This window comes from Dermacentor andersoni, chromosome 1 (assembly GCF_023375885.2).
Source record: "Dermacentor andersoni chromosome 1, qqDerAnde1_hic_scaffold, whole genome shotgun sequence".
NCBI classification, from domain to species: domain Eukaryota; kingdom Metazoa; phylum Arthropoda; class Arachnida; order Ixodida; family Ixodidae; genus Dermacentor; species Dermacentor andersoni.
This window is the reverse complement of record NC_092814.1, coordinates 84,823,736-84,850,890: the sequence shown is the minus strand read 5'-3', so window position 1 is coordinate 84,850,890 and position 27,155 is coordinate 84,823,736. Positions and strand designations below refer to the sequence as shown.

General features: G+C 46.0%; 2 protein-coding genes across 6 annotated transcripts in view; one reads left to right on the top strand and one right to left on the bottom strand.

Annotated features, from left to right (window-relative positions):
- Nucleotides 1–27,155, top strand: part of LOC126546320 (cytochrome b5-like) — a 66,121-nt gene that overhangs the window by 2,569 nt on the left and 36,397 nt on the right. Inside the window, exon 1 of one of the 2 annotated variants that reach the window (XM_050194501.3) lies at nucleotides 4,470–4,703. The exons of the other annotated variant lie outside the window; for it this stretch is intronic. Coding sequence (XP_050050458.1) covers nucleotides 4,657–4,703 — 47 coding nt within the window. The 5' untranslated portion in view covers nucleotides 4,470–4,656. Of the gene's footprint in view, nucleotides 1–4,469; nucleotides 4,704–27,155 lie in introns of those variants that run through there. 2 annotated transcript variants of the gene reach the window in all.
- Nucleotides 1–27,155, bottom strand: part of LOC126546318 (uncharacterized) — a 38,912-nt gene that overhangs the window by 6,133 nt on the left and 5,624 nt on the right. Inside the window, exons 2-5 of one of the 4 annotated variants that reach the window (XM_050194494.3) lie at nucleotides 11,106–11,301; nucleotides 9,980–10,108; nucleotides 6,830–6,862; nucleotides 6,490–6,631 (exon numbers count right to left, since the gene is read on the bottom strand). In XM_050194494.3, the coding sequence (XP_050050451.1) occupies nucleotides 6,614–6,631; nucleotides 6,830–6,862; nucleotides 9,980–10,108; nucleotides 11,106–11,301 (376 nt within the window). In that variant the 3' untranslated portion in view covers nucleotides 6,490–6,613. The remainder of the gene's footprint in view (nucleotides 1–6,489; nucleotides 6,632–6,829; nucleotides 6,863–9,979; nucleotides 10,109–11,105; nucleotides 11,302–27,155) is intronic. The other 3 variants (XM_050194495.3, XM_050194496.3, XM_072286204.1) reach the window with 3 other exon arrangements.

Sequence of the window (27,155 nt, the reverse complement as noted above, 5' to 3'; positions counted from 1 at the left end):
ATGAACTGGAACACGGATGCATTTCGTCAGACACTTTAAAAATGAATATCTCAAAACTGGAGCAGTCGTGAGAACTCGTTCCAAATCGACACACCTTGTAAACTAACCGGCTATAATTCGTGAATTGAAATATGTGCCGTAAAGTAATTAATTAAAATTTTATTTGCGTAATTATGTTAATCATTTAATTAGGCATTTTGATTTTCCGTAAAAGTAATGGTAGCCTCATCGAGTAATTTAGTTCAAGGGTTGGAATTGTGCTATATGTAGCAGGAAAGTTTGAAAAGGTTGGTGCAGTTAAAAAAAAGAAACACCCAATATATTAAATGGAATTTTATAAGATAACTTAATGAGTTTAGCGATAAATGCTGTAGTTGCGACAGACGCCTCACAATGCTCTCCTATTCTTGACTGGTCATCTTTTGATTAGGATTTCTGACTTCATGGCCGTATTTCTGGCTGAATTCCTAGCGTTCGTATTAGCTCTACGCAAACCGAATTCATCAATATCGACAGTTATCATAGTAACGAATTCTTTATCGCTATTTTCGTCGGTCACAACAAAAAGTGATTCTCATCTATCGCGTACATTTAATTTTCTAGGGCATTATCATTTAACCTAATTAGATTAGTGTTGGTGCCTGGCCATAAGGACTCATTTATGAAAAAAATGGCGGATAGCCTGGCGAAAGCGGTCCATGGTGGTCCGGTTCTCTCGATACTTCCTGCGTCAATTTACGTAACTGCTGCCAGATTCGGGACGCGTACAGTAATTCGAGACTTTTTGAACCTAACTATATCTAATTTCGTTGAGCAATTTCGTTACGCCTCCTATTCCCTTGGCATGGAAATTGCTTTCACACCCGAAAAACAGAAGTCATTTTTGCTGGATTACGTTTTCGGGGGTACCTGCCACGAACGTTTATCGTCACAGGGCTGGCCTGGCGCCTGCCTAATCTGTGGAGGAGACAATCGACTATTTTTTATTTGTTATGTCGCCGTTTTTCATATTTGAGGAAAAAGATTTTAGACAACTCGGAGTTAATGTTTTTTTTTTCCATTCCGGACATACTTTCACTGGAAGCCTCCTCTCTTGGACACTGCCCTAGAGGGATGCTTGCTCAGCTTCGGAGGAATTTTTACTTGTTTCAAGGTGATTTATTGATAAATTCATAGTATATTGTTATTCTTCCTTTCTTTGGTTCTTCTGAGCACGAGGTCGCGGGATCGAATCCCGGCCACGGCGGCCGCATTTCGATGGGGGCGAAATGCGAAAACACCCGTGTGCTTAGATTTAGGTGCACGTTAAAGAACCCCAGGTGGTCGAAATTTCCGGAGTCCTCCACTACGGCGTGCCTCATAATCAGAAAGTGGTTTTGGCACGTAAAACCCCGTAATCTTTTCTTTGGTTCTTCCCCCAAGTTTCTGTTGTTTTAGTAATAACTAAACGTATCCTCTAAGGCCGTCCGACTCTTGGCCGATGCCCCACAGTGGGCACGTGCCATCAGTAAAGGAAAACAAAGCCAAGCAGCTGAGATTGCGGCCAAATTGTGCATAGAGTGTGGAGGGGACGGAGACCCGAAAGAATTGTCGACCGGAATAAGAACGTCTTCGTTGCTCGGCTAAGCGCGACGCCGAACGCCAGCGTTTGCTGGCTCGTAAACGAGAAGTTCAACATCGACGCTTCTTAGACGCTGCAGCATCGAAGCTGCAATGTCACAGCGTTCTAAGCATTGCATCCAGAAGCCCTAGGAGCGTGACGAGCACCTTGCGCACAAAAGTGAGGCGAATATGCAGCGGGTGGCGACGTTGAGAGTGTAGCCCGTCTCATCTGTAGGCGGGTCTCATCTGCGAACAAGCGCTTCGGCAAGTGCTCTGTGCGGCCGGGGTTTGGTCCGGTGTGCAGCGTCTGTGACAGTCTATGGTTCAAATCGGATGTATCGTCGTTGTTGGTGTCACGTCGGGCCGCGTGTTCGCCAGTGAAAACGAGACTTTGAACACTTGTCGTTACGTTTCGTATGCAGCCGTGTAGCCGGAAATTTTTTCGGAGGTAGTTGTGGGAGGAACGTACTTTATTGGTGGCGGGCGGGTGAGAGGGGGGGGGGGGCTGGGCAGGCCCCATACTGAAAAAAAAATTTCGGGGGAGGGGGGAGGGCACGTGCATGGTGCGCAACCCCCTGGCTACGCCACTGCTCGTATGTCTAGACGTACGCGCCGCTCTCACCGACAACAGAAGGTGCGAGGCACAAGTTCGTTCGATGCATTCCTTGCTGTCATAATACGACGCCCGTGCAACATTGTGAAGTTGTTAACAAACACTGACACCAAGGACAACATAGGGGAAATTACTTGTGCTTAATAAATGAAATAAAGAAACAATAAATTAATAGAAATGAAAGTGGATGAAAAAACAACTTGCCGCAGGTGGGGAACGATCCCACAATCTTCGCGAAATGCGACTGCCGGCTAGTGTTTGTCCGCAATGCTTGCTTACGCATTACGTAATGGGCGTATGTGGTCATCTCGGGAACCTTAGTGACTGAGTGACGCTGCTAACGCAAAATATTTTATTCCAGATGAGGTGCGCTGTATTATGTATTCGGGCTGTGTTAGCAACGTGTGTAACCATGACACTAGATTATGAAACACGACTAATTCATACTGATTGGCATGGAATGCTAAAACGCCAGTGGACTGTGGTTCGTGTACGTATGAACGGACTACAAGTGGTCAATATTAATGGAAAGCCCCACACTGCAGCGTCCTTAGGGCCCAGGCGTAGCCTCGAGACGTTAAAAGCAATCGTAAGTCTATGTGCATTCCGGATGACAGGGGTGCATTGGCCGTGGGTAAAAAAACCAAAAAAGAAAAAACAAATAATACAGTACGCAGGTTTCCGTCGCTACTACGCGTCATTCGCGAAATTCAGTGGGACGACGATTAATTTATCACACAGTGCAATGTGCAAAATGCAGCGTTGGACGAAGGGCTGCACACCTCCCATTTGTTAGACGCGCTGGAATATGTGACAACGCGCACACTTATTGCGCTCATAAAGCGCAAAAAAAGAAAAAAATAGGAAAACGGTTGTTGCCTTAATTGCACCTCCATTTCACAGAACCGCCTATGGTCATTGCTGTCAACATCGAGCACGGCAGCAGTGTGTCGAGCCCTTGCTACACGCTTGATGAACACTTTCACGCCGAGAACGGCTGAGCGGCCGACTCGGGGGCATGAGGGCACCACTGATGGGTCTGCCTCTGGTTGGTTTCGATGGCCTCATACCAAGATAACTGCGTAGCACTTGTATCCTATCGCTTCACACGCTCTCGGAAACTTTTTTTTGTTTTGTTTAAAACCTGATTTGTACATGGCTGCTATTTTGACGGCACGCGTACGGACGCATGCATAATCATAAATCGTTACAAGTACGTTGTCCTCGTCATAAGTCCGTTCGTTCCGTTTCCTTATCTATAGCGATACTCGTTCGGCTTTCATTTCGAACAAACGTACCTGGACTTGCCCGAGGACCGATGTTGATGTAGCTTTTTTTTTCAGGACAGCGGTGTGAAATATAGGCGAAGGCGACCGGCCAATGCCAAAGAACAATTACGAACGAAAAGCTTTGCGAGTTCGGTCTTCGGGCTCGTATTACCTTTGACGTGCTCATAAGAGCAGCTCATAATCAATCGCGATGTTGGACATAATGTTGGCGAAGGTTGCCTGTCAATGGCAAACAGGATTTACAATAGGAAAACGTGAATTCGGGCGCTGCTTAGTATATGCTGTCAATGTTGGAAGCGTTTTTCTGGGAGCATTGGTCGTAGCTAGGATCTGTCATTTAACGCCGAGTTCAACCAGACTGTGCTCATGTGTTTATTTTTTAAGAAACAGTGTTATGATAAGCAATCCATTTTGCCTTTACTCTCCATCTTACTTCATCTTTCGTTCAAAATGTGGTGGATTATTTTAATTATGCTTACCTCTTTTATGTTTTCGTTATGACGGGGCGATGGACACGCGAGTAATCTTTTCGTCCATTTTATGTGTCTAAACAACAACAACAAAAAAAGATCCACAGCAATCCTGTTCAAGAACTATGAGGCGATACGTGTTAGTCTTGCGTCTTACGTCATCTAGCGCCTTGTTAGAACTGAGCACCTTTGTATCAGATGAAACCGAGATTTTCGGTTAGAATGCCATAGCAGATAAGCAGCGTCGGACGACATCTGCGTGAGGCAGTACTTAACGCACTATAAGATGATAGCACACCGTTGCAGCGCGTCATTACGTTCCCTCCATCTCGACGGCAGAAGCTCCAACTTAAACTCGTTATCACGGAGTTATACTTTCTCTCCCTTTCCGCTGATGTGAGCAAGCCGCGGATACGCACCGCGCAGATAACCCAAAGGTCGCGTAAAATGTATAGGTGAGGGGCGACTAGACTGCGTGTTTCGTCTCTAGACGGCGACTCGTCAGATGACTGCGGTTCTTATCAGAGAGAGCGGGACGACGCCAGGCATGCCACATGGGCGCTTCGCTAAGTCCATTCCAGAAGCTAAACCGCGTCTGAAAGGTCTGTAGCTCCTGCGTGGGGAAGAGTTGTCTTCAAACACAAGTGCCACCTCTCTGACTTCAAGCTATCAGGCAGCGACAATGTCTTCTAAGGGCCACAACGTTTCCCCGGAGATAACGTCACAGAGGTGAGGGCCCATGCACCGAATGTGATGTTCCTCATTTTCTCTGCGTCGGGAGAAAAAAAAAAAGACGCTTGGACTCAATTTAAGCAAATTAAAGTGAGACAGCAGCCCAGTCGGAACCAGAAATTCAACGCAAATCGTATGCAACCGGAATGACAAGCCTAGTGCCTCTTTTACCTTCGCATTAAATAACTAAACTGTCATTTGATGTTTCCTTGTTCTAAGATATTTTCTACTTTATTATCAGTTGCATCTGCTTCCCCTTCTCATGCGTCCTTTGTTGAATTAATTTGTCATCCTTTCGCGTGGACGTCGCTTCTGAAGTCGGTGTCAGCCGACTTGTCTGGCGTCAATGTCATAAATGTGGTTCTAAGTCATTCCAAGAGCTCTTCAGGTTCTGAACACTGCAGAAATTAGCTGGCATAGTGCTTACGAAGCTCCAAACTGTCCTTCAACAGACGAGTTCAAAACTGTCCTTCAACAGACTGTTGTTTCCAATTCATGGTGCTACCAAAGGAGCCGCTCATGTATAGCTAAGTGCGCATATATTTTTAGCTATTGCGGTAATTAACACTACTGTATAGCATTTATTGACACCCGAGAATGAGAAAAAAACGCCTTCTCACTTTTCCATGTTAGAAAGGAGTGAACCAGGTGATTCCTAATTCGTGGTAAACTTACGGAACCGTCTGTCACACACTGCACTAATTAAATCGGCACTGTCAACGAATTTCACGAAGGACTGGAGCAGACCAGTTTTGCAGCATCTTGTATTCTTTCAACTACGACGCCCTAATTCTGCAACATGACGGCGGTGTTATGTGCTTTGTGGTCCGAAGCAGGTAACAAACAGCGCCCGATAAAGAATGATCAAGAGTTCTGAGTCATTTGCGTTCCTGGATTGCGTATGCACCCTTACACTTGCCTTTTTTTTTAAATCCCCTGAACACACGCGTTGTCGTATACACACGGTGACGCATGCACCAAGAAGGATGTCGCGAGCCCATAGTCATCCGCAAATGTTTTCGCACTGCCACCGCACGCTGGTCATGTCGTCCAGATGACAGGACTGTTAGTGGAAGAAATGAGACGCGGATCGTTTGCTCCGTCTCTCTTTCCTTTTTCTTTTTTTTGTTCACCTAATTTTGGGTTATGGGTCCAACACTAAGCTCTCATAGTGATAGGGGGAAAGAAAGAAAAAAAAAGCTCTTGCGCTAGAATTGTTCGTAAGCGCAAATGCCAGTCAACCGTGAAGCTGATCATATTATTAGCTAACGTGGCCGGCCTATGGCAAAGAGCGCTTATGAACGAAAAGCTTTGTGAATTCGGCCCTTCATGTCCTGGAGAAGCGCAAAAAGCGTTTTGATGATAAATGTAATGATACTAGTAAAGGCTCGTGGCTGGCAAAGAAGGAAATGTCCAGAAAAAGTTGAAAGTTGATTACGTTTATTCGTCTTTAAGACTCAATAAACTCACCTGTCAACCGCTGCAGCGTACCGAGAGCCAGCGAACGTCTTGCATGGATGTCGGATATTTACCCGTGAAGGCCTGTAGCTTGTGGTTTCAGTGAAACCATGCACGTGTCGGTGAAATGCGATAATCGGGCACTCACAACGCACAACAAAATAAATATTTTAATGCTTCAGCCTATATAAGAGGCCCCAGTCAGCATGTGCTCTTTGATAGTCAGACGGTAGATTTTAGTTAGTCAGACGATGGTCAGTCAATAGTTAACCAGACTGTAAATTTTTTTTTCTTGAATAAGCGCTGACAAGTGGTGGCCACTTACTTTTTCTGAGCTAGCGTCGCTACTTGCTCCGTGTGCCCTAAGGGTCATGTTTGCTGTGTTGTCGCTGTTGGCTTGTCGTTCTTCTCCTGAGGACCCCTCGCCGCAGGCAGCCCGGCCCGTGCGGCTAGATGTGACGCATTCCCTGCGCATAAGGCACAATCTGGAGGGAAAACAACGGAAAGCAACGCCGAGAGCTACGACGAGCGTAAGCGTCAAGCAATGCCCAGTAAGAAATGAATGAATGGCGGTGCGCCAAAAGCGGAAAGCTGCGGAGCGAAGCACGGTGCAACGGCAGAGCATGATGCCGCACCGTAGCATGCCAATCGCTGTCTCGACTTACGTACAAACTGGCGTATCGGCTCATGCCCAGCCCCTGCGATAAAAACAGTACGCGCATGTTTTGACAGGCTTCAGGCACTCTGCTGTCTCTAAGATGCGAGCAAATGGAAGTCCCTCGTTCTTCGCTCGCTTTTCGATCGGCATTGACAACGCCATCATCAAACACATGTGCAGTGTCGCGGCCGCTCAGCAGACGTTACATATACGGGATCGATCGGCAGTGTTACTTTTCTAACCCTCCGGTTGACCATGACGTTCCAAAATATGAGCGTAACCAACAAACAAAAAGAACGTAAGAGTGCGAACGCATCCGCGACGGAAGTATATAGACGTCAAATTCAGCGCGAACATGGCGAACTAGGCGCGCGCGGTCACACAATGCATCTGCTGGGACTCAATTCCGATGACGTTCACATTCTGTGCCAGCGGCTTGTTGTAAAGGCCGATCCACACGACGGACCAAATTGCTCTTTTGGACCGCGGTCCGCGCATCACGTGATAGGACGTCACCAGTTCGTGCGTACCGCCGTTGGCCCGAGCAAGACCGCGGCCCTCGCGGTCCAACAAATCGCCGAGGCTTTTCCCGCTTCAGTTTTGGCGGCGGACCGCATGCAAACTGCAGCGATATTGGCGTAGCCAACGAATGTTGTCCGGCAACAGAGTGTCTTCAGGCAAATCCAATCTAGTTTTCGGCTCAGCAAAAGCCAGTCAAGCCAATCGTTTTATGTCCGCCGTTCCGCCTATACGTGCGTGCAGCAGATATATTTTTTAAACACCGCGTCCTCTTGGAGTGACGAACAGGCTTTTTTTTTGTATCCCTCGTTGAGCAGTTCCCGGCTTTGTGGGACTCGAGCCGGAATGATAACAATGATAACACTCTGGCCGAGAGTGTAGCTGGTTGGTCTGCTCTGCCGTCTGCTATGGCGGTCCGCCGTGTGGATGTGCTCTGCGCCGGACCGGACCGCGGCGGGCTGTGACGTCGCATCACGTGACCGAGCGGCCCGCGGACTTGGTCCGTCGTGTGGATCGGCCTTAACCGGGTGATCCATGCATTGTAGACGGCGCGTCGATGCGCCGCGGTTCTTGGCATGAGCGGCTGCATATCAACATTGCGGCTACTGCCGGTGGGAAGACCTTACACATATAGTCTTGAGTACGGCCTGTTTTGAATTATAGTCCCCAGAGTTGAGACATTTTTGTTTCAAATGAATAGGCTTCTGTATTTTAACTATGTACATGTAAAACTTAGTCATGTCGTTGGACCATGTTTCTGTTGCCTTTACAAAGTAGCTGCTTCGAATTTTCCTGGTAGCAAGAACCGAAAGGTTAACGCAGACGGTGACTTGTAAATACCAGACGAAACCTTCACGACTGAAATTTTGCTTAACATTCACTGCGTGTGCGAACCTCGTGGTAGAGTGCGTACATGCACAGTTCTGTATAGAGTATAGTAAAAAGAAAAAAAGAAAGGCTTGTTCTGCCACTATAGGAGTACTGTTGAAAAGAAAGTCGAAAAACGGCGTAATGCAATCGCTGTGATTTTTGCATTTGGTGAGTTTGCTTCTGTACCGACACTTGATACGCAGTCTGCCATAACTTTCCAACTGAAAACTGTTATATACGGATATAACAAAGAAGCAGAATAGAATACAGCCTGAAACGAGCAACAGCATTTTACTCTATACAGGATAGGAAGTTTTTTCATCAAATGCAAATGCAAATAGAAAAGTATTTTGTTTCTTGCATTTGCGATCTAAAAATATTTCTGTTGAAGCTTCTAATTTTGATACACTATCGGGCAAAGAGAACAAACACCACTGGTGGCCTTTCATGCCTGGCAAGAAAGTAAAAAAAAAATCCCACAAGTAGCCTACAACCACTCAACTCAACTCAAGTAAAAAATACACTAAAAGAATTTCCGTTAAAGAAATCTTTAGAAAAGAACATTCGCCGAGAATGGCCCATGAGGCAAAACCTTAACCATGGGGCAAGGTTTAGCAATGATGCACAGTAGCTGGCGCTGCTTGAACGCCTGACGTCACGGAGGTTTGAAATTAGAATAGCTTACTGTGCAAGTGGACTCCGCATAATGAAAATGCCAGTGCGCGAACTGTAGAGGACGCAAGCGAGCAACGAGACGCAAATGCGTGTGTTTCACGTGTGCATGCTTAGGCGTGTGCTAACGGTCTTTCCCTGTCGCTGTGCTGTTGCTCAGTATCAGCCTTATGCCACCAGCCTGAGCCGTCCTTCTGGACGCCGCTTTAAAACCGTGGTATAAACATTGCGGGCATATAAGATCAGCGTGCTCACCATAAAAGTTAGCGAGGACTGAAAGGCTTGTACGACACCTACTGAAAAGATGGTTTTGGATGGTTCGCTGTTGTTTTCTCTCTTATCTTGTTGTGACTCCATACGGGTTGCACAAATATCAGCGTTGATGGTTATTGTTGGCAAACAGAGATAAATTCTCATCTCGGCAGTTCGGAAGCGCACTTTGTCTGTTGTGGCTCTTCGAGGTAAGATGCTTACGAAATAAAATTTACATCCGTCAAACGGCAGTAAAGGTCTCTGTCTCGCCTACAGAGATACAGGCCTCCAAAAAACTAAGGGTAGGCTGTTTAGCCCAATAACATGACTCAATATTCTCCGTATAGCAGCAAGCAAGATCTAACAGGATTTGATATTTGCCCATTTTAAGTCTTTTTTAATCAAACAATGGCCAATGATTATTAGTGCGTCGCCTTCCAGTGAGTGAGTGAGTGAAAACTTTATTTTCAATGTCCGGCGATTTGGGCAGCAGAAAAGAAAGCACCGCTGCCATGCAAGCGACCTATTGCTATTGAATAAGAACACTGTTTTCTATGTGTTCTGCCATGCTCTAAAACAGTATGTTCAAGCTGTCTTCTAAATAAGACCGCTTCATTGTAAACTATGTCCTGAAGTTCACAAAAAAGCTGCTTTCCGGAAAGTTGCTTCTTTTTGTAGGGATGTAAAAAAACTTTGAGACGAAGAAAATGTGAAAAAAAAAGCACGATAGAGTCCTTTACAGCTGCATAAATGCTTAAATTATTGTTTAGAGGGACGTTTCATTAGTCATATGCTTGAGGTGATGCGCGTTTCGACGCATTGCCAATCGTTAGAGCACACTTACAGACTCGAGGTTGGACCGCAAGCTGTCCACCTCGTTCTGGAGGTCCAGACAACGCTTGTTAGCCGTTGACAGGTCATCCACAGCGCCCTGCATGTGGCGCTGCATCTCGTCGCAGTACGCCTGCAGGTCCTTCGCCAACCCGCGGCGGCCGGAGGGGGCAACAACAGCGAGAAAGACAGAACCGACGTCGACGTGAGCTCACGAAAACCTCTCGATTCTCGCTTTAATTCGTGCCCGCCGTGCGATATAACCACTGTGGGGGCGGTCGCCTCGGACCAGGACTAACGTTAGTGTAACAGGAATGATTCCAAACAAGACAGGGATTAACACGGGTGTTTTCGCATTTCGCCCCCATCGAAATGCGGCGGCCGCATTTCGATGGGGGCGAAATGCGAAAACACCCGTGTACTTAGATTTAGGTGCACGTTAAAGAACCCCAGGTGGTCGAAATTTCCGGAGTCCTCCACTACGGCGTGCCTCATAATCAGGAAGTGGTTTTGGCACGTAAAACCCCATAATTTAATTTAATTTAACAAAGAAATTGAGACTTGAAGTAATGAACACTGATTGAACAGAAATTGTCACTGGAGCCAATGTTTCGACAAGGGGAGTTGTCTTCGTCATGATTAAGTCCTCCCTTAGAAACGTTGGCTCTAGAGACTTCCCCCTAGGAATGATTCCTTTGTCACGGCAGTCTTTTTGACAATAAATAAATAAATAAATAAATAAATAAATAAATAAATAAATTGATGAGCCGACTAGTTCGGAATAAGCTGTACCTATTAGTGTGTATTTAGCACTGAAATGCCGCTGCATACTGGCCTGAAACCAACTACGAATGGCTATTCATGAGCAAATATGCACCATAAAATCACTGCGAAACTAACTAGCGGTGTCAACAACATTAGTTTTTTGAGCTTGAGTGTTAAAGTATGTGAAAAATTAAGTGGGAATATAGAGCACCCCGCCGGTGCAAAAGAATAACTGTTGCAGAGAACTTGGCCTAGGCGTATAAATAGCCATCGGTAAGGCTTCCAACTTGCGAGGGAAATTTTCCAACCAAGAGGCGGCAAGAAATTTGGCTAAGCTGTGCCTGAAGAGAGAGAGAGAGAGATCTGCCGCGCACCATGAGCTGCTTGGCCTGCCGCTTGACGGCCTTCTGGAGCTCGTTGTTCTGCGCCGTGGTGTCCTCGAGCTGGACGCTGAGCTCGGCGATCTCGGTGTGCACCTTGTTGCGCAGCGTGCCAGCCTCGCTGCGGGCGCGTGCTTCGGCGTCCAGCACTCGGCCGTGTAGGGCTTCCAGCTCGTTCTTCAGTTCCCGGCTGCGCAGAGACACACAACGGCTGAGATCGGCTGTGAGCGCTCTATTATTGGGCGCCAGATTAGGGGCCGTATTCGCAAAGTATTCGCAGAGCGATCTTTGCCATTGGCCGGCCGCCTTTTTCTGATATGTCCAGCATCAGGATTGGCTGGAATTTGCTCTTATCGAACTATTATAGCGTAAGAGCTTTTCGTGAATACGGGCCCGTATTCACGATTGAAAAGCTTCGTGAATTCGGCCCCAGATAATTTAGCGTGTAGTGCAGGCTGCTAGGGCCACAAGACACTCGAGTTACTGCGCTTCGGTTTTCATAGAGACATGTTTTGTTAATGCTGATGTCTGCCTAAAACGACAGTGCCAATTGCCGACAGTGGTGCCTCAGGCGGGACGAATGTGAGGACCGCTGCGCACACGTATATACAATTGCGGGGTCAGCGCACTTGAGCGCCAATTGCAGAGTGTTCACAGCCATGGGCGTCGCGTTTGCAATGTGGCGATAGTTGAAAAAAATAAATACTTCTTACAGGGACGTCGTAAATAAAGCAAGCTCGACCAGACGATCCACGAGAACGTAAACGCTTGCAGTCAGTCTGTTTTATCATTTAGGAGACTTCCATTAAACACGCACTAAGGCAAAGAAAACGAGCTCGTGCACATGTGGCGTGCTGTTTGGAGTCTCCACACTTTGGACAGGAGCAAGAATGGATCGGCGTATTTAAATGAACGTATGTGAAAGTGTTGGTGCTTAGTGCCAACGCGCCCGGCGAACTCTTTCGAGCTGTCTTTTTTTAGAGGAACGCAGTCGTCGAATCGTGGCAGCGCTATAGACTAATGTGAAATATACTATACATAAGATGATATGGAACATGTAGTATCGCGCTCAATATGTTTCAACAGCGTGCCCATTGTACAAGGAGCTCCAACACGGTAGGAGGCTCCGACCTACGAAAAATTAACTAAATACCAGTAATTGGAACGGTGCTTAGTCCACCAATATTTCGTGTGTCGGCACCCCGGTGCAGCCCTCGAAGCCCTTCGGACCGCGGGCACCCTTTTTCTGCTCATGATGAGCGCTATAGTATACCGGCTGTTCAAAATAAAGCTTTATGGTTTTCTTAGTTAGGCACTGCAGGAGGCACGCGAAGACCACCGGTGCAAATAAGTTATGTGGCCAGGGAGACACAATGTGAGATGATAGTTATCGCTGTCAGCAGCCCAATTAACTAAAATTGAATCATTAACTTTTTGTTGACTGTAGTAAGTGGGTATGTTTGTATTGAAAAGTTAGAGGCAGTCGTGTTTCTACACAGTATCAGTTGGAAGAATTTTTCTACCGTGTCTGTGCTCCGACACATCCGGCTTCAAATTTTATTTGTCGTTCACATAATTACGCATGCAAGAGAGTGAGGATCGGCGCAAAGCTTTTCCCTGATGGGACGCGGCTGTTGCGCGCGGCGTTTAGCCTGACAACGGGGCGGAGGCATAGGCAAAGATGAGAACATTTCCCCTTCCCTTTTCGGCTGGCGAAATCAAGATATGACAGCGCGGTGTGCCGTGCTCCCAGTTGTTGCTCTTCATTTTAATAAAACTTACAATACTTGGAAATGAGCAGTCATTTTATTTGCGCAGCCCCGGCAAGGGCCATGCCCGCTCGTCTAGTCACCATTACGCACGCGCTCTGACCTCCGGCTTCTCCGCTCGTGCCATTATCTCGGCATGGCAGCTGCCGCAATCGTTACAGGCTGCGCGGTCGCGTGTTACGACAGCGGTTCTTGGTTGTTGGATTCTTTATTTCGTCAGCCGAGAGGGGAAGGGGGACACTTATCTTTGCCATTGCCTCCGCTCTGTTGTCAGATTAAACACCGCACGCAACAGCCGCGTCACGTCAGGGAGGAGCTTTGCGCTCATCCTCACTCTTGTATGCGTAATCATGAGAACGACAATTAAAATTGGGAGTCGGATATCTCGGAGCACAGACATGCTAATAGAACTATTCCAACTGATACCGTGTAGAAGCACAACTGCCTATAACTTTTCAATACAAACATACCCAGTTACTGCAGTCAACAAAAAGTTAATTATTCCATTTCAGTTAATTGGGCTGCTGAGAGCTATAACTATCACCTCACATTGTGTCTCCCTGGTCACATAACTTATTTGAACAGGTGGTCTTCGCGTGCCTCCCAGTGCCTAATTCTATAAGAAAACCATAAAGCTTAATTTTGAACACCTTGTATATGCACGCCGTACAATAATATAAAAATTTCCCAAGTAAGAAAAAAAAAAAACGACTCGGGTGTCCAGCACCGATTTGTTTGCGGCGATACAAGCATCGACCACTCGTTCCGGCCCCGCAGTGCAGTATACAAGCCAACAATTTCGGCACGAGTTTCGGCTATGGTGTTGGGCTGCTGAGCACGAGGTCGCGGGATTGAATCCCGGCCACGGCGGCCGTATTTCGATAAGGGCGAAATGCGAAAACACCCGTGTACTTAGATTTAGGTGCACGTTAAAGAACCCCAGGCGGTCGAAATTTCCGGAGTCCTCCACTACGGCGTGCCTCATAATCAGAAAGTGGTTTTGGCACGTAAAACCTCATAATTTAATTTAATCCACGCGAGTTTCAAGATTGTGGGTTTAAAGTGGGATTGGCGCTTTGTTGTCGAACTGAGCTCCTCGCCGACGATAAAAATGCAAATCTAAGTACATATCTTAGTACATGTTTAGCGCTGATCACGCTGCTTTATTTTTGCCACGCTGGCTGCCTCTTCTTTATTATTGAGTAGACAACCGGATGTTCGGTTCTAACCAACCAGCCTGACTTCGCTATTTCTTTAATGTGTTTCTGCTTCCACGCAGAAAGGGTTGAAAATTCCACCCGGCGCCATGGCGCTGAGCGCTGCATACCTCCGAGGTCGCCTTGAATTCAAACTATCAAAACATTTCGCAAGCGAATGGCGAAAACATTGCACGTAGAGGAGCGGAATCAGACATCCGTGATTTCAAAAGCGCACTTGTGTCACCCTGGAAAAGCCAAGTCGAAAACACTTTTGATTCTTAATAGCCGGGCACAACAGACGTAAGCTACGCAATTGGCAACGTAAATGACCAGCAATTTTACGCTCCTACAACTACAACTACTACAACTACTAAAGCCAAGTGTTGACAACACGACAGGTTACCCCCCCCCCCCCCCCCCCTACCCCACCCTTCCCGTGCTGCCTGTGGTACCGGTACTGGTGGTGTCGATACTGGTGTTATCGGTACCGACACCCCTACCGGTTTTATCGGCACCGGCGGTGGGCAACATAAAGCGTGTTAGCGGTTCTCGTCAACTGGGCTAAGGATCGAAACTTGGGACTCAGATGGTCTCCCACAGCGTTGACTCGGACCAGGAGTTATATGAATATAAAGTTTTCGTTTGAAGCAAGTATTACTTGTGCAAACGCAGCAGAGAAACTATACGGTGTCACTTTGACCGTCGCATGCGAGCAGCTTCTTCAAGACCTCGCTGTTGTTATATCCATGATCCAAGGGTGTGTAATGCCCATTGGCCTCATTCTTTTTTACTTCACGATCAAACAGTGCTGACTCGAGAACAACAGGAGCCAATTAAAGCCAGCGAGTACAACGGTTGAGAAGGCAAACGTTGAAGAATTATGGGTGAACTATAGCAATCATGGCAATGCTAGAACGCGAGATCACTAGCATTTCAAAATGGCACTGAGCGTGAGCACGGCTTAATTAAATCAATACAGTGTTATAGACACTACGAGGTGAGCTGTGGTGGTTAGCATACGACTCAGATATTTTCACTGATCCCCCCCCCCCCCCCCCCCGTGAATGATAAACATGAAAAGATTTTTCAAATGGTTTAATATAATTTTCCGCGGCTAGAAGCTTCATTAACTCATTCTAATCGCGAGCATGGTACATGGCTACGCACGTGCCCGTATGTTGTAGCTTTGCAGAGCGAAATTGCGCTTTAATTTCACTGCAAGCGGCTTTAGCCTATGCTGCATTGCATGGCTATCGAAGTGGCGACCAAGGCGAACTGGTAAGCGACACAAGCAAACGGTAAGTTAAAGAAAAAAGAAACATGAAGCGGTTCTTCGCACATATGGTACGAATGTAAAGGACAGGCGCTAGCGTATGCGTCACATTCAGTGACAGAACATTTTGTCAAGACTAATGTGGCTGAGTTTGTTATATTGTAGCAGTGAAAGTGTGACTTTCAGCCACTCCCGCGGGTAGGGCAATTGGCGAACACTTAAGGCACCGAGCGTTTTTATAGCGAGCAGTTAGTTGTTAATGATAGGCGTCGCGCCGCAGTTGTCTAGCCTGGTAGTAAGGGCGTCGAACCCAAAATGGAATCGAAAACGAACAAAAGAAAGAAAGAAAGAAAGAAAGAAAGAAAGAAAGAAAGAAAGAAAGAAAGAAAGAAAGAAAGAAAGACACGTTACATTTACACGAATAGGAACTAAACCGGAACGGCACGATTTTCGTCACTCCGGAACGAAACAGGAAAAAAAAAAGAAAATACGGTTTTCTGTTCAGGTTCGCTACCCCCCTTCACTGGAGCTTTTCATCCAATCATTTCCTGCACTTGCAGCTCAACCATGCAACCTGATTTGTTTGCACAAGCGCTTGCTGTCATTTTAGAAGTGGCAGTTCCGTTATTGCGATTAATTTGAACGTGGTGTGGCGAGAAGCAGACATCTTAGTAATACGCCTGTGAGCGCTTGAAATTGGTGACCGTCAAATAAATATCCGGTTGTTGGAGGCCTATACTAACTACTGAAATGAAGAAGCGCTTCCTAGCTAGGCGGTCGCTTTTGGATCACATTAGTATGCAATGAAGTAGGTGCGATAGAAATGACGCATTTCTTCTGACTCATTGCTTCTGAGGCGTTTCCACAATGTGATTTTTTTTAACTACTTGTGGCATGAAGAACAGCACGCGTACTTTATCTTCAGTCGTTCTATGCAACTCAGGAGCAACATCAATTTTTTTGTACAAAGTAAATTTATGATACTTTCCTCTAATTATTAGGTTGTGGAAACGAACGTGCACTGGTTCAGACCGGTCCGAACACTTATTATTATTTTTTTTTTGCCCCAGAGTTGGACCGTAAAACCATTTTGAAATGAACCATTTCGAACTAGAAGTCTAGATTCGACGTAGTGCTGGGCAGCAGCACTACCTTCGTAGTGGGGAATGGTGTTCGACAATGCTAACAGAACTAGCAACTAAGGACCTCAGCACTTAGAACCCATACAGGCCTCGAGACGGAAACGTGCAGATGTAGTTTCTATGAAAAAAGCACAATTTTTTGCGGATACCTTATCACAGAGGATACCATCCAAATCTTTGGAAATAGACTCTACACGGTTAGCACATCTGACATTAACGGTAATATTTCTCGCTGCCCAAGACTCGTTCTAAATTACGTGCGAAGTTTGACGTAACCTATGGTAATCATCGATATTTGGGGGCGTAATTGCGCGCTCAGAAATGATTTACGAAAAGCTACGGTGCCAATTCGAATATTCTCAAGGCATTACAAACTCCGCTTTCATCTCGTTCTAACAGCGTGTCTCGAAGGGATGGAAAAAGTATCAAAATTGGTATCTTCATACACAGTCACAAAATCACACTTACAATGACAGACGGAAGCTTGCCAAAGAGTTCACGTCACAGATCAAGCTATCTGTTCGTTTTGCACGTGAGCTGGCTCGTTTGTTTACAGATAACTACGGATAGCTAAGCCGTTGTTAAGTTGCCTTAGCTTAGCTTAGTTATTGATTGCATATTACGCCCCATGCCATTCCTTGCGTCATAGCGGAAATATTAAATAATAAAGCTCGCGGGGTGCCGAGTTACGGTGGCGCAGACAAGCTCCATTTAAATGTCTATTATTCCTGGTCATGAAAAAGCGAAAAGAGAAGTGCTCCAAGGGCGAACTTTCGCTCTTGGCAACTCCTGCGATAACAATACGATGTTGAAACATTGTTGTACTAGAACTTTCCATCAGCGACGCGGTTCTTTCCCTAAAGCATCTGGACTGACGTTAGCGAGTGTGAATAGCCTTACGGCAGGTTCTGGCCTGTCGACGTTGCTCCTTCATTCGTCTAGTGAGCCCATGCTTGTCTTTCGCCGTCGTAAAGTGCGTATACACTTGACGGCACCGTATCTTATAAGGCCGCGTTCAGGCAAAGTACGCAATGCAGATATACTTCGGAAATAACGCAAGCGCAAATGCTAAGAGTGCAACTATTTTAGTCAGACTGCAGTCGTATATGGGGCATAAGAAACGCAACAGCCGCCCACAGATGCAAGAACATTTGTTGAGAGGGCCGCTACTATCTGATACTATTACATCTGATCTATATACGACCGTTGCGACGTGGCCAATGAGTGTCGCAGTATCAGTGTTTCTTTTTTCTGTTAAGGGACTTTCGGTTGACCGGAACTCAGGGCAAGAATTGGCCGGCAGAAACGGCGTGGTCTTTTGAGAGCAGTGGTTTTGTACGCAGTGGCGGTGCTTCTGGCTGTGTTGTCTATTACGTGTAGGCACTGCGTCGGTGCCCATATTTCTGTTTGTGTACGTAGCCTCTCCGAATATTCAGGTGTTCTTTGGCCAGGCTGTATTCTTAATAGCCGGGCACAACAAACGTAAGCTACGCAATTGGCAACGTAAACGACCAGCAATTTTACGCTCCTACAACTACTAAAGCCAAGTGTTGACAACACGACAAGTTCGTACTTTACGAACATCAGTCAGAACATAGCATAAGCCATGCATGTGAGGCAGATCTTTCAATATCGTGATTTCGGTACAAAGGAAGACAAGTGAGGTGCGCGTCCAAGTGATGTGACAGCGCTGCAAGGATAACGCAGGCGAACGCTCGTTCACCCTGTGTGTCTGCATGGGCACCGGGTGCCTGTCCAGATGGTGTTGCGGCTGTTGCAGCTTCCTACAAGATCTGCCGACGGCAGTAGCTTGGGCCACGACAGAAACGAGATTTTCTGAACAGCAACAGACGCGCCTGTTTGAGGCCTTGCTGGAACTACATGTTACTCGAACCTGATAAGCGTTGTCCGATCCAAGTAAGCCTTCGAACGCACACGGCCACGACGCGGCATGCGCTGTTCTACTATATATGCATATGTAGAACGCGAAAACGCTTGCATCGAGATAAAGGCTGACTAGGAGACATCGTGAATGCGTACGTTTCGTTCAAGACGTGATGCCCCCGCTAGCTAGGTTGTGGGATTTGGTGCTGCTGTCGGTATAAAACGCTTGTGCGTCTGGTGCCATAGGCTGCGCTAAGCTTGTTCTTGCCTGCCCTTGAGCCCTCTGCAAAGCTAAAAGCAATGATCAGCACTGTGCGGTTTAACCCGGCAATGACCCAGACTCCATCGCACGCTTTAAAAGCATTCATGAGCCGCAATCCGAGCGTATTCAGAGCGGCGATTATGCGCGGGCTGCATTATTTTACTTATTTATTCGTTTGAGCCGCGAAGTCGTCGTTTTCTTATCTGGCGAAGACACGTGAATTCATCAGCACTTACATTTTTATCGAAGTGATGTAGACGATAGTGCTTCCAACCGAGGTTAGAATAAACAAAGGCGCAGCCCTGGATGCCGCGGCTCGTCGCTGGTTCTCGCCTGAGCGGGCGTATCACACAAACGACATTCGACGAAGATAGGGGATAGTGGGTGCTCAGGGTCGCCCAATCGGTGTCCCACTTTGTGATCACTTTCACTGTAGGAACGCTCCTAGGACGCAATATATGATGATCTCCCACCGTGGTCGGCGGCTACAGCCAGCGCTAAAGGCGCTCTTTAGCAAATTACACAAACTGTACGCGGACGCCGTTCGAAGGAGCTGTTTAGAGTTGGAAAATGTGTAGTACGCCGGGTGCCGTTGTACTGCTCTGGGGCGGAATTCACTAAGTGAACTTACGAACAAATTTACTCGTAAGAAAATTCTTACGATGGGGGGAAAGCTTATTCACAAAGCTAAAACTGTTGGTAAGATCAGGAAGCTTGCGATGCCCGCCGCCGCAAGGACGAGTGCAGTAGTCGAAAAAAAAAAAGGCGTGCATGTAATGGTAGCACAAGTGCGAACTTCAGTACTTGCGCCGACAGTAAGCGTAAGTCGATTCACACAACCTAAACATACGTCACAGCTGCCGACGTAATAATAAAATTCTATAATAGGGGGGTAGCAGTTGCACGAACATAATTGTGTCTATGTGCGCTTCTCGAGGGGACGTGCGTAGGCGTTGTAACGCCCTGTCTCGGCCGATTGGCCAGACGCCACAACCGATAGCCGATCGATGGCGCGGACATTTCAGTGTATTTAGCGGTGTAAGTGCATATCTTACGGATTGTACCGAAGGACTGAACAAACTTCACATCAAGGCCGCGGTGACAACTAAAGAATTATTTATGCGTAACTCCCATATTTACGTTCAGCCACAGCGCACGTATCCGCAACTCCTCAGGCTTCGATTCTGCCTCAGTGATAGTTCTGGCTTCACATGTTTTAATTATCCGCAAGAAAAGTCGAAAAATACTTATCGACAAACCGGTAAGCACGGGAGACACAATCTATCCAATGATATTCACTGCATGTTTAGAAGAAATATTCAAGCTGTTAAACTGGGAAGGATTAGGAATGACGATCAACGGCAAATATCTCAACAACCTTCAGATTGCCGATGACATTGTACTATTCAGCAACGCTGGGGATAAATTGCAAGAATTGATTGAGGACATTAATAGAGAAAGTCTAAAAGTAGGTTGAAGATTATTACGTAGAAGACAAAAGTTATTTATTTATTTATTTATTTATTTATTTATTTATTTATTCATTTATTCACATTACCTTACAGGCCCATTGAAGGGCGTTGCTTAAGGGGGGCAGCAGTAATTACATGACAAAAATAGCAAAGTGCAACATCGTTATACAATATTAATACGCAACGAATTCAGGTCATCACGGAATGTCTCACAATTGCAAGTGGATGCAATGTGATCCGGGAGACTGTTCCAATGTTCAGTAGCTCTTGGCAGTGGTGATGAGTTAAATGCCTGCGTTTGACCATGAATGCGCATGAAACGAAGTGAGCTGTGAATGCGACGAGGTGTGCGCACAGGAGAATGAAGCGGCAAACAGTGAAAGTTATTGCTATAAACGTACCTGTGATACAGACCTAAAAGAGCAATGACGCGGCGATCTTCTAATGACTGAAATGCAAGGTCTTGTTTTATTAGGGTAATGCTCGAATGATAGTCGTAGTTGCCAGAGATGAATCTGGCTGCCCTATTCTGAACGGCTTCCAACATACGGATTAGATAATCTTGATATGGTGACCATGTAAATGAAGCGTATTCTAGTTGTGGGCGAACATAAGTAAGATGTGCTAGTTTTCGTACATTAGAAGGCACGCTACTCAAGTTTCTACGCAGGTAGCCGAGAGATTGAGAAGCTTTGGATGAGAAAGTTGCTACATGCGTTGTCCAGGATAGGTCCGATGAAGGATAAACGCCGAGAAACGGAGCAGCCGAAACTACGGTATTATTAATCGAATAGTGGAATACTGAGTTAGTGCGCTTTCGACTAAACGAGATTAACTTGCATTTGGAGGCGTTAAGGGACATCTTCCAAGTCACGCACCATCTATAGTTCAAGGTCATTTCGGAGAGTAAGATGATCATCGAAACGTTTAACATTGCGGTAGATGACGCAGTCGTCAGCGAACAACCTAACTGAGGATGAAAGGTTAGCGGGCAAGTCGTTGATGTATATTAAACAGAGTAATGGATTTAGCACACTGCCTTGGGGGACACCGGACGTGACGTCGCAAAGGTTAGACGAAATGTTGTTGACCTCTGTAAATTGCTGACGCGAAGACAAAGAAGTCACGTAGCCAAGAGAGTGTTAATGAATCAATACAAAGGGCAGGCAATTTGGAAATTAAGCGGCAATGAGGTATAGTATCGAACACCTTCGCGAAATCAAGAAAGAGGCAATCGGTCTGATCGTTGGAGTTCATGTTAAAGTGAAGGTCAGTCGTGAATTCAAATAACTGAGTGTCACATGAGTAGCCTTTTCTGAAGCCATGCTTATTAGAGAAAAAAAAAGTTATTTGATTCAATGTGACCGTAGATATGAGAAGCTATATGTTCAAGTAATTTGCAGCATATGCATGTTAGTGAAATGGGTCGATAATTACAGGGCGAGTGCTTGTCACTGGATTTAAATAGGGGAACTACCTTAACAATCTCCCAGTTCTTAGGCAGCTCACGAGATGATACAGACTGGTTAAAGAGGAGACACAGAAAGCGACTGGAAATATCAGTAGTATTCTTCAGTACTTTAGAGTTGATGTGATCAATGCCAGATGAAGTAGAAACTTTAAGATTCGTGATGAGGTTCGCGATACCTTCGGCAGTGATGGTGATTGGAGCCATGAAAAAGAAGGGTTGTTCAGGAACAAATGGCACATTGGAACAATCTTCTAGTGTAAAAACAGACGCGAAATATGCATTGAAAGCAACCGCAGAATCTTCATCAGAAAGCGGAGATTGTTTTGAATCGTGTGTTGTAATGCGATTAGTAGACTTATTAGAGGGAGGAATTATTTGCCAGAATTTTTTAGGATTATTTTTAATATGCCCTGCGAATAATATTTCTTCTTGACTGCGCCTAATGCTTTAGAGTAAACTTGCAAACAATCCTTGTTGAATAACCTGTCAATCTTGAATAATGTGTCAAGCGAACAAGAATTCACGATCAGAAATCAGCCTCTAGAGTGTGTGCAGGAGTGCAGGAGTAAGTTTATCTAGGTTAATTATGCACAGGGAACCCTGATCATGAGAACGAAATTAGCAGGAGAATGAAAATGGGTCGGGGCGCATACGGCCGGTATTATGAAATCGTGATCTGAAGATCATCGCTGTCGTTGAAAAGAAAAGTGTACAATCATTCCATTCTTCCAGTACTAACATATGGGGCAGAAACTTGGAGGTCAAGAGGAAGCTTTAGCTCGGGCCCAACTCCAACGCGGCCTATTCAAATACATGTAAAAATGCAAAAACGTTTTTCTGAAATAAGCCCTGGACCGATTTTAATGAAATTTGTTGCATTTGAGAGAGAAAGTTAAATTCTAGTGACTGTTGGAAGCAGAATTTTGATTTAGAGCTTGAATTTTGTTAAAAGAATTTTCAAAAATTCAGAAGTTTGAAAAAAAAAAAAAAATAGAAGCACGAAGTTTACACTCTAATAGCTCTTCATCAAGAACAGATATCGCGGTTCTGTAAACGGCATACATTAGATCATTCAAAGCGGACAAATTTCAAATGTCATTTAACATCTTACGTGAATTTTTTACGTTGTTTACGAGGGTTCTGAAAAACTTGTAATTACATGTTATAAATGTTTTGAGATTCATGTGTAAGATGCCAAATTTGTCCGCTTTAGATGTGCTATTAGGTACAATTCACAGAATTGTGATATTATGTTTTCTTGCTGAGTTACAGAGTTGTAAACTTGATAGTTTCGTTTTCTGAAAATTTGCGTTTTTTGCCAATTTTTAATAAAAAATTTACGGCCTAAGTCGAAAATTCGAAGCCAACAGTCACTTGATTTTAAGTTTTCTTTTAAATGCAACAAACCCCGTCAAATTTGGTGCAGTGGTTGCCGAGAAGAACGAATTCTCCTTTTACATGTATTTATATAGGAGCACTCGAGCTAAAGCTTCCTCTTAACATTAAAGCTTTAGAACAAGTTAAGGACCGCTGAAACAAACGATTGAACGAAATATGTTTGGCCTAACGTTATGAGACAGGGAGAGAGTGGTATGGCTCAGAGAGCAAAATGTGAGTAGCCGAGATTATAGCTTAAATTAAGAGGAAAAATTGGAGCTTGGCAGGCCGCGTAGTTCGTAGGGCGGTCCATTAATCGGCGGTCCATTAGAAATACAGAGTGAGGGCTATGGGAAATGAAGCGCTGTCGAGAACGGCAGAAAATTAGGTAGGGTAATGAAATAAAGAAATTTGCAGGCATAACTTGGAATCAGCTAGCGCAAGTCAGGGGTAATTAGAGATCGCTGGGAGGGGCCTTCGTCCTGCAGTGAAGGTACGAGTAAAAAATTCGGCAGAGACGCTTCAGACTGCTTACGTGTGGGAATGCGAAAGCATTATAGTCGCTTTGGTGAAATGTTTTTTTTTTCTTCGCGCGTTCCTTGTCCGCGCAAGCTCTCGCCAGCGCCTCGGCAAGGCCAAATGAAAACGCGCCAAGCGTCTCAATGCGCTCGCTTGCCCGCGAGGAATTCCTAACTCGCCACCTCCTCCCCATTGGCTGTGCCGTCACGTGCCCAACGACGCACGCACTGGGCAAACATTTAGTCAGCCAGAACCGTGGAGCCGCCGTGGCGTCGGGGCAGCGGGCTCGTCTCGCACCCCGGAGGCCCGGGCTCGATTCCCTCCCAGACCTAGGTTCACTTAATAATCTTTTCGATTTACTTTCTTTACAGGAACCTCCCTGAAGAAAATTTGGCGTCGATTCTAGTATTCTCTTGTGTGGTTGTACTCTTTGCCGTCGGCCATTTTTGGTACCATCATTCGCTCACGCCGCCGACTACAACACCGCATTTTCGCGTAATGCATTTTCGCGCAATGTAATGATTTGGCATTAATAGGCTGATGGCGTTTTACAACATGCAAGATCCGTGCGGAATTTTAACGCACTGTTGCTTTTGAGCCGCACTTCGCTTCGTACTACGAGGCCGCAACGTATGTTTACAGAACGGTGTCTGTCGTTGCGCGACTATCACCACCGCCACCTTGTCCTCGTGCTATATTTACAGTGACAGCTCCGAAAAAGGTGCGTCAGTCTAGCAAGATCGATGACTTGAACCGATTTGATCCGAAACCAGCTGGATTGTTGCATTGTTGTGTGCTTCGTGTACGGTGCTGTGCAGTAATCTGACGTGCACTTGATCGTGTTTTCTTATGAGGGTGGTAAATTTATGGCAACGTTGGCGCCACGCATCGTGGTGGTGTTGGCTAATTAGCCTTCACTTCTATGAGGTACCACTTGGAATATGACATACAGCGTCGTTAGAGGCTCCAGGCCCTGACGTCACCAATCTATGATTTATTACCGGTCTCTAAAATTGAAGTATACGCGCCTTTGAGTATTTCGCCGCTGTCGGAATGCAGCCGCCTGAACCTGCAAAACAATCTCTTCACCTTATGCGACGCATCATCGTGCTTTATCAGCTGAGAAGCCAAGAAGAAGCGATGAACGCAGGTACCATGTCAAAGTGTGATAGGCACCGGAACTTCCGCGTGCAGATGTTACGTAGTGTAGTTTTCTGCCATAATTTGGGAGTGTCGGTAGCCACGGCTTCTTTCTGCGTCTCTCTTTCAGGGCTGTTTTTATAACTCTCCGTGCCATCGACAGGGATCGTATGCGAAAGGAGCGTGCGTTTCGTCGTTGGTTGGCCCTCGACGACATCGTCGAGCGGCCCCTTAGACGGTGTCGGCTGCCGAGGGAGCTGATATTTAGCCTATGCGGGGCGTTAGAACCGCACCTGCAACGGTTTGCAGCGCGATCACATACCATACCGATGAACATACGGGTGCTTGTCGCCTTGCTGTGAGGCCATCTGAACTATATATTATGCAGCTTTCTTTTTCTTTTTTGCTTTCTGTAGTTAGTTTCGAAATTTATTCGCCGTGTAATATTGTGGTGGTAGAGCCGGTGATGTTGCTACAGGTGGTTAATGTGGAAAGTTGGGCGAGTTGGTGATTAATCATCGCACCTTGGTGGTGAAGCAGCGCACTGACAAGGACAAGGCGAAGTGTCGTGTTTTCTTGTGTGTCTTCGCCTTGTACTGGTCAGTGCGCTGCTTCACTACCAAGGTATGATGCTACAGGTGAGGTTATCCTGACCAACCTGGCCGGCAATTGCTCCACCTGAGCGTCTTTTCCTGCGCCAAATATGTCACAATGTGTCCGTCAGTCCTGTGTCTAGCAGAAATGTGAGGAGGATTCGTGACATTTCCACTGCCATTCTTTTGATGGTGGCGTGGTGAACGGGTAGGGGCGGATGTGCTTGTCGGCGCTGTAGCAGACGCCCGGAAAAGGAAGCCGTCGAATAGCCGTCGATGTGCAGTGATTCGCCGTAAGAATATAGCCCCAACTACAGTGGCATGATGTGACGTGCAGTGATTCGCCGTGTGACGTGCAGTGATTCGCCTTAACTACAGATGCATGATGTGACACCATGCTATCACTCGACCGCGCTTCTTTCATTCCTTGTCGTTAAATACAAGCTGTCCTTTCTCCTCACTCTCATACGACGTTGTAAGTTAAAAACGCTGCAACTTGGTCGAACCTTTATCTTAACGTAAGAACGTTTTGGCTAAGAAATTGCGTAAGATCAGCGCAGCTTAGTGAATTCCTTCCCAGATTCTTTAGTTTCAACACGAGCGGTAACGCCGTATCTGTAAACATTGCTCAGCTTTTATTTTCACATAGCATACACGTCGCGGTCCAACGTAGTTGATCAGCTAACCACCGTGGTCGCGTAGTGACTCGTGGCTGCTAAGCCAGAGGGCGCGGGATCGAATTTCGGCTGCGGCGGCCGCATTATATGGGACCGAGATGAAGAAAAATAAATAAATAAACGTACGTTCGGTGCACGTTAAAGAACCTCAGGTGGTCACATTTATTCCTGAGTTCCCCACTACGACTTTCCTCATAATCATATCGTGGCTTTGGTGCGTAAAACACCAGAACTAATTTCTTTTTCAAATTACTCAGCTGTCTTCCAAAATTATTTGTAGACGCTGTTTTGCAGTTTTGGGTGGCAAAATGGTGAGCTAACACCACCTGGGTCAGAGATGGAAACGCGGTAAAGCCATTATGTTGATGGCCTCCGTTTTCAGTGTTGCTTGAGTGTGCAGCATTGCAATTGAGAACCTTTTGCTTCAGGATTCGTGTACGTTGATTCTAGGCAAGCGGGTCGAGTCGAAAGTTGGCTTGTGGCGACCTCCTGCTTGACATGTGGCAACGTTTAAGTAGACTCGTTTTCTGATGAGCCGATCGCGAGATGCTACGCCCCCATTGACAAACTTTAGAATTCTGTCTTGGCGTTCTTTGTCCATAACTGGCCCTGACGCCATAAACATCCGTACATGACCATCGCAATATAGTGAATACCTGCGCTGGCGCGAGACAGTGCGTGAATAAAGCGTCCGGTTGTTCGTTGCTGGATACTAACCACCCACTTATCGCAACCACGTTCAACATTCTAGAATTGTCCACAGTTAGGGTAAACACTCCGTTATTACTAGTAAGAGTGGACGTCCTTTCAGCTTGCTTGAGGGCCGGGCTGCATCAACCGACTCTGAGCGAGTGTGTTGATCCAGTGGACGCATGGGACATTTCATATAATTGAAAAATAAAATTGAAGTAGAAAAAAAAAGGTTTGCCCGAAGGTCTTTCTGCCACGGGCAATCTATATTGTATATCTATTGTATGAATGTATATGTAATGCCGTTGTGCGCATGTAATTATCATAAACTTCGCCGCTTTCGCATTGATATTGCTTGTTTATGTGGAACGTATATATATAGGTCGTTGCGTCTTCCGTCAAATTGGGACCAGGCAATGCGTTGCGTCGGGATAGTAATCAGGCGCACGGGGAAAGTATGTTTAGAAAACTGGTGGCATCCGGCAGAAAGCAGTTAAGATTCGGTCGTTAAAATTTATCGACTGACTTTAATACTAACTGCCTGTTGGGCGCAATGTACACGCTTCTCAAGGTACT